Source organism: Heterocephalus glaber, unplaced genomic scaffold (genome assembly GCF_053883595.1).
Source record: "Heterocephalus glaber isolate CG9 unplaced genomic scaffold, H.glaber_assembly_v1.0 deba00001532, whole genome shotgun sequence".
Classification (NCBI taxonomy): domain Eukaryota; kingdom Metazoa; phylum Chordata; class Mammalia; order Rodentia; family Bathyergidae; genus Heterocephalus; species Heterocephalus glaber.
In genome coordinates this window covers 9798534-9814114 of record NW_028258330.1, presented here as the reverse complement: position 1 = coordinate 9814114, position 15581 = coordinate 9798534, and the positions used below count along the sequence as shown (strand labels likewise).

At 38.2% G+C, this 15581-nt stretch overlaps 1 protein-coding gene across 16 annotated transcripts in view; it reads right to left on the bottom strand.

The window, feature by feature from the left end:
- The window catches only part of Tasp1 (taspase 1), a 408843-nt gene that overhangs the window by 210016 nt on the left and 183246 nt on the right, over nt 1-15581 (bottom strand). For 10 of the 16 annotated variants that reach the window (XR_015442068.1, XR_002393482.2, XM_087189061.1 and 7 more), the window contains one exon: nt 1116-1226. The exons of the other annotated variants lie outside the window; for them this stretch is intronic. Coding sequence is in view for 8 of the 10 variants with exons in the window: in XM_087189061.1 (XP_087045187.1) it covers nt 1116-1226 (111 nt within the window). In the remaining 2 variants the exon portion in view is untranslated. The remainder of the gene's footprint in view (nt 1-1115; nt 1227-15581) is intronic. 16 annotated transcript variants of the gene reach the window in all.

The window sequence follows — 15581 nt, the reverse complement described above, 5'->3', positions numbered from 1 at the left end:
TCAAGAAGTTCCAGTTATGATTGGTGCCCTTGCCTGAATGTATGTACACTTCAATTAAAAGGGAAAGAAAAAATTATGAGAAAAGAAAAAAAAAATGGAAACGAAATCTATGTAAATAGGGAAGGGTGGAGGGGGTCAAGGGCGCACAGGTAATGGGGAAAAAAATAAGAACCAAGATAAATCATGTACAGGTATAAGCACCCAATGATAAATGTAAACATAATGTATACCTACAATGTACCAATAAAAGAATTTTTTTAAAAAGTTAACTAAATAAAAAACACATATGCTTCCTACTAACATATATTTCATCTTTAAGTACATTTTTTATTAGTGCCCCTCTCGATGGATGAATCAAAAAAGGCAACCAGTGGGCAGTGACAATCCCACAAGTCTGTGCCTTGGCAAATGAGGTGGGCTGCACTTTGTCTCCACTGGTGTGCTTAGTGAGACAAAAAACCACAAATCTGGATGGACATCTGCAAATCTGCAAAAGCACTCATTTGACTCTCTCTTGGTGCAGCTTTATGAGAAGGGCAGGTCTGATGTCCTTATTTTACAGATGAAGAAGTGGCATGGAATAGTAAGACACATGCACTAAGGCATCCCAGCTAACAAGCCATGGAGCCAGGACTGACTTCTAGGCCAGTAGCTCTTTAGATGGTTCTGATTCCTCTCTGGGAAGGGGAATAGGAAAAAGCTTCTTTCTGTGTATACTGTTTTGAAGGTCACCTCAAAAGCTCTGTGGAATAAGGTCTGATACTCTTTTTTTTTTTTTTTTTTTGGTATGGGGGATTGAACTCAGGACCTTGTGCTTGCCAGGCAGGTGGCAGAACTACTGAGCTAAATCCCTGGCCCCAAGGTCTGATACTCTTAATACTAGACTGAACTAAAGGTCCCAGATTCTAAACACACTTGAAAAATATGCTGTAAGCATGTATGTACAAATAAACATTAATCTTTTGCCTATTTAGCTATGGAGAAAGCAGTAGAATAGGGATATGTAGATATTAATAATATACCCCTCCCATTCCTTAAACTTATTGACCTGAGGCTGCAAATCTTGTCATTCCTTAAAAAAAGAAAAATGCACAACATAGATATGTCCAATTTACCTAGAAGTGTCTGCTTATTCTGGGAGGAGTCGGGCTCTGCAGAACACCTGCACGATCGAAGAACAATCACTCCACCAAGCACACCATCTTCACTGGCAAGGAAAGGTGAACCTGGGCAGAAAAGACCAGGAGTCATTTTCAGCGGATTTTATTTTTCTAGTTTTCAATTTTCATTTGATCACTAGAACAAAAACATGGCATGAATAAGATCTTGAAAGATGCCCATTTTCTGAAAATCATCATTGTTCATACCTCATATAGACTGGATGGCAAAGGAAGGCTTGCACCTGAACAGCAGCCAATTGGCAAAGACAGTGGCAGATGCTGCCAAAATGACAAGTAGGGGATGGAGGGTGCATTAGTGCATTATTCAGAGAGGAATTGAAAACACCACCAGATTAAAGGACCAAAACACAAACACACACAAAAAAATTCAATGGCTCCCTTTGATCAGCTCTTAGGGATCACTTACCAGCCTCTCCTTGCTGTCAGGAGCACACCACCAAAAGCTTTGATTTACTACCTTAAATTGAATTTTAAACAATAAGCCACAAACTTTATTACAAACATTTAAAAATGCTCCTGATGCTTCACACAAATAAGGGCGAAACTGTATTTCTATTATGAGAGTGTGGTGGTTAGAAATAGCCCAGTCTCCTCGTGATCTCATACACAGAACCATTGTGAGCATTTCAAGAACATTACATTTCAAAATCCGTTATTTTTCTTCCCCAAGGACATCTTCCTCAAACATATGGTATAGTAAGTAAGCACGTGGAGAACAAATGCAAAATTAACCCAAGAACTATCAAAGAGAGTAATAAAAATAAAATCCAACAAAATTGGATTTGGGGGGAGCTTCTGGTTAAACTTAGTAGATTAAATACATGCCTTTATCTCCACTCCCTCCCCACACCGCAGTGAATTAATGGGAAAGGAAGAAAAAAGGCATGACCTAAAAAGGGCAGAGAAAAAGACAGGCAAGAAAAAAAGATCTTAACCTAAGAAAGAAGGGAACAGTAAGGAAGAATAGAAAAGCACGTCAAAGAGATCAAGATATAGCTTGTGAAGACCATAAGATTTATTCTCTGGCCTTTTTTTTTTTTTGGTACCAGGGATCAAACTCTGGTCCTTGCACTTGCAAGGCAGGCGGTTGAACCACTGAGCAAAATTCCCTGGCCCTCTCTGGCCTTTTTAAAGAAAGAGTTTGTCAACCCCTCATGTAGGCTCAGATTCCTGATAGAAAGATACTTCCTCCTCAAGCCTGAAGAAGTCAAGGTACTCTCTAGAGAGGTTCAAAAAAGGGCCAGAAATATGCCCAGAGAGAATTAAGTCTTAGGGGTGTCAGGCTCAGCTCAGGGCAAGAAAGAAGCAACAGTGAAAACAAAAGGCTGAAGTGAAGGTCTTTTTGCTAAACAATGAAATAACCAGCTTCCAGGACATGAGAAATCAGGCTGTTACTCTCTGAGCAAGAGACTGGATAATTCCCTTCTAGCAATCCAACAAGCACAGGAGTACTTGCTCCTATTTGAGAGAAACTTGGAATATAACTTGTCCTTGGCTTACGCTGGGCTTGGGATTCAAGACCACAATATTGACTCATACACAGAAAGTGTTCAGTTCAATTTCATGGCGTCAAATGTTAAAAAGTACAGACAACTTAGGATCTCTAGTTGTTTCAATGATACCTCTGTCTTTGGAAAAATAAAGATAACACAGGAAAACCAAAAATAAGGCTAACAAGAAAAATAAGCAAATTGGCTGAGCAGAAGAAAAGACAAGAAATCAAATCAAATCAGACAGACATGGGATTGAAGCTATAGCTCAGTGGTAGAGTACTTGCCTAGCATGTGTGAGAACTAATGGGGGGTGGGTGGGCCTAAAGAAAACAAGTGAAAAAAATAAGAAAATTAGGGGGATAAAAAATGGTCAATTAACAGATTCAGTAAGGTCAACAATCAGAAACCAATAGCTTTCTTATACACAAATAACAGACTCACTGAGAAAGAAATTGGAGAAACAATTCTTTTCATAAAAGCATCCCAAAAAGTGAAATACCTAGGAATCAATCTCATGAAGAAAGTAAAAGGCCTCTACCTTGAAAACTACAGCAGTTTGAAAAAAGAGACTGCAGAGGATATCAAAAAATGGAAAGATTTCCCTTGCTCCTGGGTAGGAAGAACCAATATAGTGAAAATGGCCATACTTCCCAAACTGCTATACAGATTCAATACAATTCCAATGGAAATCCCAACAGTATATTTCACAGAACTACAGAAAGCAATCCAAAAATTCATTTGGAACTAGAAGAGACCTAGAATACCAAAAGCAATTCTAGGTAACAGAGACATAGCAGCGGGTATCACAATCCTCAACTTGAAACTATACTACAAAGCCACTTTGATAAAAATAGAATGGTACAAGCACAGAAACAGACCCAAGGATCAGTGGAATGGATTAGAAGATGCAGAAACAACTTTGGACATACTCAGCCACCTCATCTTTGACAAAGGAGCCAACCACCCTCACTGGAAGAAAGACAGCCTCTTTAATAAATGGTGGTGGAAAAACTGGATTTCGACCTGAAACAGATTAAAACTAGATCCATATCTTTCACTATGCACTAAACTAAAATTGAAGGATCAGAGATCTAAATATTAAAACAAAAACACTAAACTTGCTGGAAGACAAGTTAGGTAGAACTCTTGAAGACAACAGCATAGGAAAAGACTTTATGAACAAAACCTCAGTAGCATGGGAACTAGCACAGAGAATCAATAACTGGAATCTCATCCTATTAAAAAGCTTCTGCACTGCAAGAAAAACCACCACCAGAGCTAAGAGACAACCTACAATGTGGGAAAAAATATTTACTAGCTGTTCCTCAAAGGACTATTATCTAGAATATATAAAGAAATTTTAAAAATCAGATCTCCCAAATCTAAAGACCCAATTCAAAAATAGGCATCTGAAATGAACAGACATTTCTCAGACAAAGTAAAAGCAGCAAATAAACATATGAAAAACATGTTCAACATCACTGGTCATTCGAGAGATGCAGATGAGAACAATTCTGAGATTCCTTGTCACTCCAGAAAGGATGGAAATCAACCAATAACAAATGCTGGTGGGGTTGTGGGGAAAAAGGAACCCCTCTCCATTGTTGGTGAGAGTGCAGACTGGTGCAACCATTGTGGTGATCAATATGGAGATACCTCAAAAAACTAGGATTAGAGGTACTGTTTGACCCAGCTATTCCCTGGTGTGTATCTTCCCAAAAGAATTAAAAGAATCATACCACAGCGATATATATGCACCCATGTTTATAGTGGCACAGTTTGTAATAGGTAAAACTTGGAAAGAGCCCAACTGCCCATCAACTGGAGACTGGATAAAGAAGATGGGGTTTTTTAAAGAATAAAATGGAATACTACTCAGCCATAAAGAATGAGAAATTAGAGTCATTTATAGGTAAATGGATGCAAATTGAGGCCATACTCTTAAGTGAAATAAATAGGACACACATGTGTAAATACCAAATAGTTTCTCTAGTATGAGAAACTGAAAGTGTAAATAATTCAAATGTGTAATAGATAATGTGAAATAGGAAGAAAAAGTCTAAAGGGTAAGTGGGAGGAGTAGGGGAAAGGAAAGAAAGGAAAGAAACAATATGAGAAAGGAAAAAATGGAAACAGTCTTTGTAAATAGGGAGGGGTGGAGGGGTTGAAGGGAAGGCAGGGGAATGGGGAAAAAATAAGAACCAAGATATACTGTGCAAAGGTACAAATTCCCAATGATGAATGTCATCATATTGTATACCTAAAATGTACCAATAAACTTAATGAAAAAAATTTTTAAATAAAATGGTCAATTAAGACTGGCAGCAAAACACAACCTCTCTTAAACCTGAAACTGAGATACCTAGATAACAACAACTCAGTGAAGGGCCAGGGATTTAGCTCACTGGCACCACACCTGCCTAGCAAGTGCAAGGTCCTGAGTTCGATCCCCAGTAACCGCCCCCCTAAAAAAAAACCAACAAGTAGCAGTGAAGAAAAAATAAGTAAATCTGTAGGAATTAAGAAAGAGCCTACAGGAAAACTAGAAACTAGAGAAAGTGAACATGATGGAGGGAAAAGAATGGAATACTAACCCTGGCTCCCAGCTAACACAAGGTAAATCTGGATAGGGTCAGCAGCTACAGCAAGAAACAATGAATAGCACTTACCCCAAGAAAAGCCCACTGTTATTGTAAACTGCAAAAGCAGTGCGGGATTTTACTCTGAAAACATTCTCACATGACAAACTAGAGTTGCAGAAGAAATCTTGTGCAGCATCCATCAGTTACAGAGTTTAACCAGGAGCCATTTTAGGAAGGGGTTAATCATTTAAGACTGAGCTACAGAACAACTACACTTCAGGGTTTCTGGAGTCTTCCTGCCACAGTGACTGGGTGAAAAACAGCCACAGTAGACCTTTGAGGAGAGGTCACGGGCTAGACACAGACTCCCTGAGAAATTTAAGCTGAATCCTGGAAGGGTGTGGTGAGAAGCCAGAATAATTGTGTGTGTGGTTTGGGGGTGAGGGTGAGGTGGGGGGCTAGGTCTGAAAGTGCTAGCATTAAATCTAGCAGGTTGCTTAACACCCTCACCCCAATGGATAGCACAGAACTCAATGGTTTATTTTCTTTCCCCATTTCCCAACAACATAATCAGAGATACACTTTGGCTTGTATGGTTGTCACAGCCTGGGGTGTATGAACAGAGAGGTATATGCAGCAGGTGTGAGTATCTCACAACACCACAGGCTGTGAAGCTTGGTGAAAAACACAGTGACTTGGGGCACACAGAGGGACATGGAAACTGGAAGCTCAAGAGTGGCTATATCCCTAAGGCAGGCACCATTGACAGAGTATGGTGACAGCAGAAAAGGTAGGAAAGGACTCAGCATTCACACAAAAACATGAATGTGGAAACAAAATAGGACTTAGTAGTAACTCAGTATCCCTAACTCATATCCGCTGGATTCTAATACTGCAGACCCTGGAAAAAAACCATTTATTTGTATAATAGGTAATGTGAAATAGGAAGAAAAGGGGCAAAGGGGAAGGAAGTGGGAGGGCTAGAGGAAAGGATAGAAGGGAATGGGATTAATATGAGAAAATGGAAAAATAGGAACAAAATCTTTGTAAACAGGGAGGAATGGAGGGGTTGAAGGGAGGGCTGGGAAAGGGTGAAAAATAAGAACCAAGAGAGACTATGTAAAGGTGCAAATTTCCAATGATGAATGTCATTATATTGTATACCTAAAATGTACCAATGATTAGAATGAATAATCGAAAATGTAAAATAGGAAGAAAAGGTCCAAAGGGGTAGGGGTAGTGGGAGGCACAGGGGAAAGGAAAGAAGGGAAAGGAAAAATAATGAGAAATGGAAAAAATGGAAATAAAGTCTTTGTAAATAGGGAAGGGTGGAGGGGGTGAAGGGAGGGCTAGGAATGGGGAAAAAATAAGAACCAAGATGCATTATGTAAAGGTACAATTCCCAATGAGAAATGTAATTGTGTTGTATACCTACAATGTACCTATAAAAGAATTTAATACAAAAAAAAAAAAGAAACCATTTATTCAAAAACATACAGGAATTTTTGGGGGATTCATCTCTTTTGTCATTGATTTTTTTGGGGGGGGTCAGGTTTTTTGTCTTTCTTTTGCCCTGCTTTTTTTTTCTTTTTCTTGATGGTTCTTTTTGTTAAATTCTATTGATTTTCTTTTATTCCTTAGTAGGATCCTTTATCTCACTTTTCTCTTATCCTTCTCATATTCCTTTTCTTTAGTTTTCAAGTTTTACTTAACTTTCCCCTTACCTACATCCTCCATTTTTATTAGCTTTGTTAGTCTTTAGATAACTAGTTGACTCTAGGCTATTATTACTGAATTCCTTTCTACTGTTAATGGTGGTATAGTTTTTCCATTTGATAGATATTTCTGTTAATATGTGGTTTATCTTTGTGTCTATATTATTATTCCAGATCTTTTTTCTTTTATTAAGGGTGAAACAGTGGTAGCTTTTATTGGTTCTTATGGTATGTCATTTATTATTGGTGCTAATTTCATTGCTATTGTCAGGGTGGAATAGTTGTTACTATTAAATTGTTTTTATTTTATGCCGATATCTGATTTGTCTTTGTGTCATCAATAATGTGGTTTGTTTCTGGAGAATTCCCCTTTCAAAAGTAATGTAGGTGGTCCAATTGGGAAAGAGGCAATGACCTATAGTTAGCTACATTCAGAGTGTCTGACTGGAAAGCTGACTGACATTACCTAAACAGATCTCCGTACTAGCAACAAAGTATTTCCACTATAATCAACCCTTAACAACAGTAACAAAATAGAAACATACTATAAGGTATTCTTTGTATATCTTTTCTAAAATTATCCATACTTATACACATATATTTTTCTATTTTTTTCCATTCAGTGAGATCATGTTACTTCAACTATTCTGTACCTAACTTCTGGAGTTGGTTGTTTGTTTGAGATGGAGTTTCACTATATTGCCCAGGCTAGTCTCTTGAATTCTTGGACTCAAAACAATCCTCCCACCTCAGCCACCCAAGTCCCTGGTACTACAGGCATGTGCCACTGCATCTTAGCATATCTGACTTTTAAAATTCAACAATATAACTTGTAGATCTTTCCATATCAACACACATATTTTATTTAGCTCATACTTTTTAACAATGAATATGCTCTTGGACATATACATAATCACTTCTTTGACTAGCTTCTTATTGATGAACATGTAGGTTGTTTGTGATTTTGTTTTTGTGACTGTAACAGTGAACGTTTGGATACATTTACCTTTCATATATATATATATATATATGAACATATGTATACAATGCAGTTTTAAAAGTAGAGTCAATGTTCCTTAAAAAAAAAGTAGAGTCAATGAATCAATCAACATGCCCACATAAATTATTTGCTACTCATTCTCAAATTGTCTTCTAAAACATTTACACCCATAAGAAACAGTTTGAGAGTAGCCATTTCCCCATAACCTTACCAAAAGTGGGTATTAGCAAATCCTTTATTGCTAACTTGATTCATGAAAACTGCTCTCACTGTTATTTTGCTTTGCATTTATTTACAAATATACTTAAATATCCCATGGTATGGTTTGCATCTTAAATGGCCCCTAAATGTCCAAAAGTTAAAGGCTTGGTCACCAGCCAGGGGTGCTACTAGGAGGCAGTGGAACCTTTATGAGGTGGGGCCTAGTAGAAAGAATTCAAGTTATTACAGGCATACCCGTGAAAGAGGTACTGGGACACCAGCCCCACCCTGTCACCCTCTGTGCTTCCTAGTGAGTAGCTTCGGGGTGAGGAGTTTTGCTCCATGCACTACCCAGCAAGATGTGCTGCCTCTTTAAAGGCTCAAAAGTAATGGAGTCAAGTGATCATGGACTGAAACCCCTGAAACTGTGAGCCAAAATAAACCTTTCCTATTTTTAATCTGATTTTCTCAAGTATTTTGTCACAGCAATGGAAAGCTGAGTAACATAATCTATACACTTTTAAGATGTTTGTATTTCTTTATCTGTGAGTTGCCCTCACATCTGTGGCATACACAACTGGCTGCCTTCTCATTATTCATTTTCCTTTCTTCTTTAAAGACAAAACTCGTATTCTGTGTGGCACAAAAATGTGTCTAACTTCCCAAACTTCTTTGCAGCTAGTAAGTCAAATGGCACAGTTCTTCCTTTGCTCCCTCCTTTCTTGCACTCCTTCCCTGTCTGCTTGTTTGTTTTTCTTTTGTTTTGTTTTTTTGTTCTTGGTACCAGGGATCGAACTCGGGTCCTTGTGCTTGCGCAGCAGGCGGCAAAACCACTGAGCTAAATCCCCAGCCCTGCTTGCTTCTGACATATAAAACTGTACATATTTATACAGCTTAAGCATATTTATCAACTCTAATCTTGATCGTTTAATTATAGTAAAATCATTCAAAATCTTTCTGTACTTTTTTTAAACATATGATATATTGTTACTGTTGTTGTTGTTATTATTATCATTATTATTATCTGTAGTCTCCCTACTGTGGAACAGCATACCAGAACTATTTCTTCTGATCTAATTGTAACTTAGTCCTCTATCTTTCCCATAGCTTGGAACTAGTAGGAGATGGTGGAAACTTAAAAAGTAGGGCTTAATGGAAAGTCTTCCAGGAATTGGGGTGTGCCCTTCAAGGGAAATGTGGGACTCCAATCTCTTCTTCCTATCTTTCTTGGCCCAGCTGTGAGGTAAGTAACTGCCTTGCCACACACACCTTGCCATGATGTGCTGCCTGATCACAGGCACAAAACAATGGAGCCAACTGACCATGGACTGAAACCTCCAAAACTATGATCCACAATAAAACTGTCCTCTTTTATTATCATTGGTATTTGTTTAAAAAAAAAAAAAAAAAAACCCCAGCTGACCACCAGTACACTCCTTACTCTCCCAAGCCTCTGTAACCAGCATCCTCTGGTATCTCACCTTCTGTGAGATCAATGTTTCTGGATTCCACAGCTGAGTGAGATCATACAATTATTTACCTCTTCGTGAAGGGGCAGAGCTCCCTGCAGAGCTTGTTAAAAGGCAGAGTGGACAAGCATGCATCTAATTGGCAGCTGCCAGTTGTCTCAGATGCAGTGCCTGGAAGTAGAAGAGCATCTTGTGGACAGGAAAAATAAAGCCACCCACTAAAGATAGCCAGACAGAAAAAGAATCTAAGGACCGGATGCACCATGAAACCACAGTGCCAGTCTGAGAGCCTGGATTGCTTTCAGGCTTTTTATGTGAGAAAGCCCTATTTTAAGGCTTTGTGGTTGGATTTCTGTCATATCAATTAAACATAATCCAAAATTATAAATTTCTTTCATCCATTTATTGTTTTTTCCCCTAATTTGCTACACTCATTACATATTAGGCAATAAGCCCTTGGACATATTTACTGCAAATATTTTTCCCCAGTTTGTCAACTATCTTTTGGATTTGTCTATGATTTTTTTGTTTTGTAAAAGGTAAGTTTTTAATATTTATACAGTCAGTCTACCAGTGTCTTTCCTTTAAGGGTTCTGTGTCAAGAGCTTTACTGGAAAGTAAAGCTCCCCTAACAAAAATGTATGGAAATAAGTTGTCCGTGTTTTCTACTAGTACTTTTAAAATTACAGTTTTTAATTTTAAAACTTTAGCCCTCTGGAATTAATTTTGATATAAAGATTGCCATGGAGAACCCAAAATGATTCAGCCAATTGTCCAAATTTGTTTAAAAAACTAATCTCTTCCCATTGACTTGAAATACATTTCTATCACACACTGAATTTTCATATGTCCTTGAATCTATAATCTGTTCGAATGATAAAGCTATTCCCATATAGACAATGAATTTAATTACTGCAGCTTTATAGCATATCTGCCTAGGTTAGTTTCCTTTCATTATTCATTATTTGCAATATTCATTGGTGTTCTCCTGATTTTAAAAATTGGCTTGCTTAGTGTTCTCCTGTATTCCATTCTCACTGGAATTTTTATATATATTTAATTAAATAAATTGTGACTTTGCTTAAAAATCAGAATGTCCACATAAATTTTCCCTAAGAAAGACTATAAAATTGGTTATCCCTGATATCCTAAATTGCTGGAACTGTGTGGACTTTCAGACAAAGAAATGTGACATGATACCTCTATTGATTCAAAAGGATCTCTCTGTCTTTTGCCTTTGACCAAATAAGTATCTTTGTAGAATGTCTTCTGAGATGTAAACCTAGTATGAGAAAATACCCTTTCTTTGTGCTCAGTTCCTATTCTTCTGATCCACCTTATCTTGTTTACTACAGCCCATAATCAGTATCTATAATATTCCTAAATTTAAAAATTCATTCTCAGCAACCCACAGCTATTCCACAAAACAGCAAAAAACAAAGAAAAAACAAAAGTCTCTCAATTCCAAGACAAGTTGACTGGAAAACTGTCTGTGAGTGAGATGAAAATACCTTGGAATGGAATAAATTCAGGTCAATTAGTCATAAGTACTGTATGTGAAAAACTTCACTTCACTGACTCAGTATTTCAAACACATAAAGCATTCTGTCTTTTTACATAAAACATTCTTTAAAATATTCTGAGCAGACACTAATTTTGCTCATAAAATTCTAGATTCCAAGTATGTCAAAAATCCTTAGGTTTTGATAAAGTCCAAGGCATGAATGTTCATAGGCAATGTCATTTGCCTCATGAAGACTATGCTGGTGATTTTTTATCTGGATTTGGCAAACAAAGTTGATATGATCAAGTAATGCATATAAGCAACTGGGGGTACACCAAACAGTCTCTACCAAACACTGAACAAAGTTCCTCAAAGGACATCAGACCTTTAGGAACATTATAAAATCCTCTGTTGCTGCCTATTGTGAGTCTCCTCTTTGCTGAGCTGTATTCTCATACACCCCATTTTGCCACGTGTGCAGACTCTATTTACTTCTACTTTGCAAGGTTAGATCCTGCTTGCTGCACAGTAGTACATACCTGAACCCTTCTAGCATGCTCCTGCTTCCACTGTAGAGCTCTCTCAAGCACTGTCCCTTAAGTAAATAAGTAAATCTACATTACTGTAGAAAAATATCTTTTTACAGCTTCTATATGGAAAAACTGATAAAATAGTGGTTGTCGATATTCTAGTTCCTATTAAGTTGCTGGATGCTTCAATAATTTTTGGTTTTATTATTGTATTGAGAGGTAATACAGTCATGTATACAAATGCTTATTATCAGTGTTTATGCTCACAACTCTAGTCTAGAAATGCTACAATATTTGCACTGTAAAGTTCATGAAGCTGTCATGTATCCCTGTAGTGAATCACTGTATCCCAAACCCATAATAGAGACACCCATTAATACAGGAGGACATTCAACAGAAGGCTAGAATTCAACTAGATAATGTATTTACTCAATGATATGTGGGGGGTTGTATCTCATTCCAATATACTTCACTATGAGTACATTCTCAGTGAAGTCACTGAACATACTAAATATCTGTTCTCTATTCAGCACTCTCTCCAATACTATGTACACAAATACTAAAAACACTGTTCCCGAAAAACTTAAAAACTTCATGACCATATACACTCTAATAACATGAAACCTAGAAAACAGCATATAGTAACAAATATTAAATTTTTATATTTAACAAACTGAAATATACATATACACATACATATTGTAAACAGGTATAGTTGCCCTACCAGAAGGTATGGGTAATTAGTAATGACCTAAAACAGTGTCTGACACACAGTAGGTGATCAGTAAACATTTATAAAATATAAAAAGCCCAGTAACAGGCCTGTGTTAAGTGTTGCATGACTGGAGAAGAGCATACTCACTTTGCTAGGTTAAGGACCCTCAAAAAGAAAGTCAGTCTACCTGTGGACAATGGGTTCAACTTTTACTAACATGATGGTGCCGAGCAAGCACTAGAATGAGAAGTTACAGCTCTTGCTATCTATACAAGATGAATCCTGAGATAGGTGACAAAGAAGAGTACACAATGCTCAGAACACAGCAGATACTTAACATCTGCTACATGAATGGACCTTAAGAAGGGCTGAAAATCTGCTCAGCCATAGATGTGTGAAGGCATGGCATCCTGGATGCAAGCAGCACTAGAAAAGGGACAACCAGAGCTGGGCACAGGGGTGTGATTTCATCAGATCGAGAGGTTCAGAACTAATGAGTGGAGCCAAGACTAAAAAGATGGGGTCTGGAGAGCCAGATAACAATGATGTAGAGAACACCTAGGACTCTGAAAGAGGACAAACAAATCAGATTGACTAAACTGAGATCAATGGAGACTGGCAAGAAACTGGTGACCCAAATATGTTAGATTGCTGAACCAGGAACAACAGAGAAAGAAACAAATCCTGTGGCAAAAGAGAATGGATGAAGTGCAGCTTTAAAAGAACAGGTGACTGAAAAGGTCACAGGCTGAATGTGCAGTGCTCCCCCTATCCTATCTGGGCAAGCAGGCCACCCCACCCCCCACACAAATAAGCAGGCCTGACAGAACAAGTCTAAACACAAAGGGGTGACCATCCACAAACTCCAAGCCAGCTCTACATTTTTGCTTCACTTGGCACTGGGCAACAGAGGCAAGGACTCACCAACCAACCTGATCCTGGATAAGGACAGTGCTTGGGTAGATCAGAATAAGGTAGCAACCAGACCCCATGACTATTGACATAAAGTCCAACAGTCCCCTTGATCCTCCCCACACTCGTTGCCTACATCCAGCAGAGACCAGAGGGCCAAATGCACTTCCCATATACAGGAGAAGCAAGGACATGTCTTGGCTTGGATGGTAACCACAGTCTGGGCTTAATGGACAGAGGGGCCTCTGGTGCACACAGGGCATCTGAAAAGCCCATTTTTCCTAAAGCTAGGCAAAGAAAATCATGACTGTTCTGTTCTCAAGACTGGAGAACTTGAAAAAAAAATCATTCATTCAATAACACAGCAATTTTTCTTTGACTCAATTTCTTTTATTTCTCAATTTTTAATATTTTTCTCATCCTTTCTTCAGATTTTATGGAGATTTCAGGGTTTTTTCCCCCTCTTTTAGTTTCTTTTCTTTTTCCCTTTAAACTTTTTTCTTTTCCTTCTTTCTTTTATTTCCTATATTTTGCTATCTTTTTCCTTCTTTTTCTTGTTCATTCTTTCCTTAATAATAGATCAATATTGGGCTTGCCTTATTGTTCATATTATCATAATTCATCTGTTTTCTATAATTAAGAGTGGTGCGGTACTGGTCCTTATAGTTTGTCAATATTCAGTTTGTATCTGATGTGATAATTGATGCTGATGTTATTAATATAGCCAAGGTGACACGGCCAGAAGGCACCACTGAAAAGTAGACAGTAACTAAAGAGGTCTCCATACCAGTAAGAAACCATTCCACTACAATCAACTCACAAGCTTCAACACACACAAATGACAAACAAAGAGAAACATCCATATAATCAGATCATAGTGCAACGAAACTAGAAATTAATGACAAAAGAAAATACAAAAACTATGCAAATGCATGGAAAATAAACAATATACTCAAATAAACATTGGGTTATAGATGAAATCAAGGAAGAAATAAGACAATGTTTCAAACTAAATGATAATGCCAGTACAACTTACCAGGACCTATGGAACATAATAAATGCAGTCTTAAGAGGCACATTTGTAGCTGTGAATGTCCACCTCAAAAAAACAGGCCAAGCCCAAATAAATAAGCTAATGATGAACCTCAAGCTCCTAGAAAAACAAGAACAATTCAAACCCAAAGCTAATGCAAGGAAGGAAATTGGAAAGGTTAGAGTAGAAATCAATGGAATTTAGACTAAAAAAAATAAACACTACAAAGAATAATTAACTGAAGAGTTGCTTCTTTAAAAGAAAAAAAAAAAAGATAAATGCTTAACCAATCTAACCACCACCACCATCAACAACAAAAGACAGAAAAGACCCAAATCAATGCAATTAGAAACTCAAAAGGTAGGCCCGGGATGTAGCTTAGTGGCACTATACCTGCCTGGCAAAGGCAAGATCCTGAGTTTGATCCCTGGTACCAAAAAAAAAAAAAAAAAAAAAAAAAAGGTGAAATCACAACAGATACTACTGAAATGAAAAATATCATTAACAATTATTTTACAGACCTGTTAGCCAATAAAATAAGAAGTCAGAAAAAATGGATAGATTCCAAGATACATATAAATTATCAAATTTACAGCAAGAAGACTTTAAAATCCTGAATAATCCAATAACAAGAAATGAAATTGAGGAAGTAGGACCGGGGATTTAGCTCAGTGGTTCTGCTGCCTGCCTCGCAAGCGTAAGGACCCAAGTTTGATCCCTGGTACCAAAAAAAATAAATAAAAATAAAAAAGAGCCCAGAGGAAGGGGCTTCTGCGCCACCATTCCACTGCTAACAGCCCAGAAGAAGGGGCTTCTGGGCCACTGTTCCACCACTCACAGGCCAGAGGAAAAGGCTTCTGGGCCACCTTTCCACTGCTACCAGCCCAGAGGAAGGGGCTACCCAGGCGCCGTTCCACTGCTCCCAGCACAGAGAAAGGGGCTTCCAGGCTGCTGTTCCACCACTCCCAGCCCAGAGGAAGGAGCTTCCGGGCCCCCGTTCTACCACTCCCAGCCCAGAGTTAGGGGCTTCTGGGCAACTGTTGCACTACTTCCAGTGCAGAGGAGGTGAGCGACATGGGTGCCAACAGCATGCACCCTCGCCCCTTCAAAATGAGAAGACACGTAAAGAAGTCTCAAAACCAGACTTCCTACAGCAACCCCAAAGGGAAACAAGATGGAACACTCTGATACTCAGCCACCTGGACTCCCTGAACTGGCAACAAAAGAGGGTCTGGAAAAAAGGAAA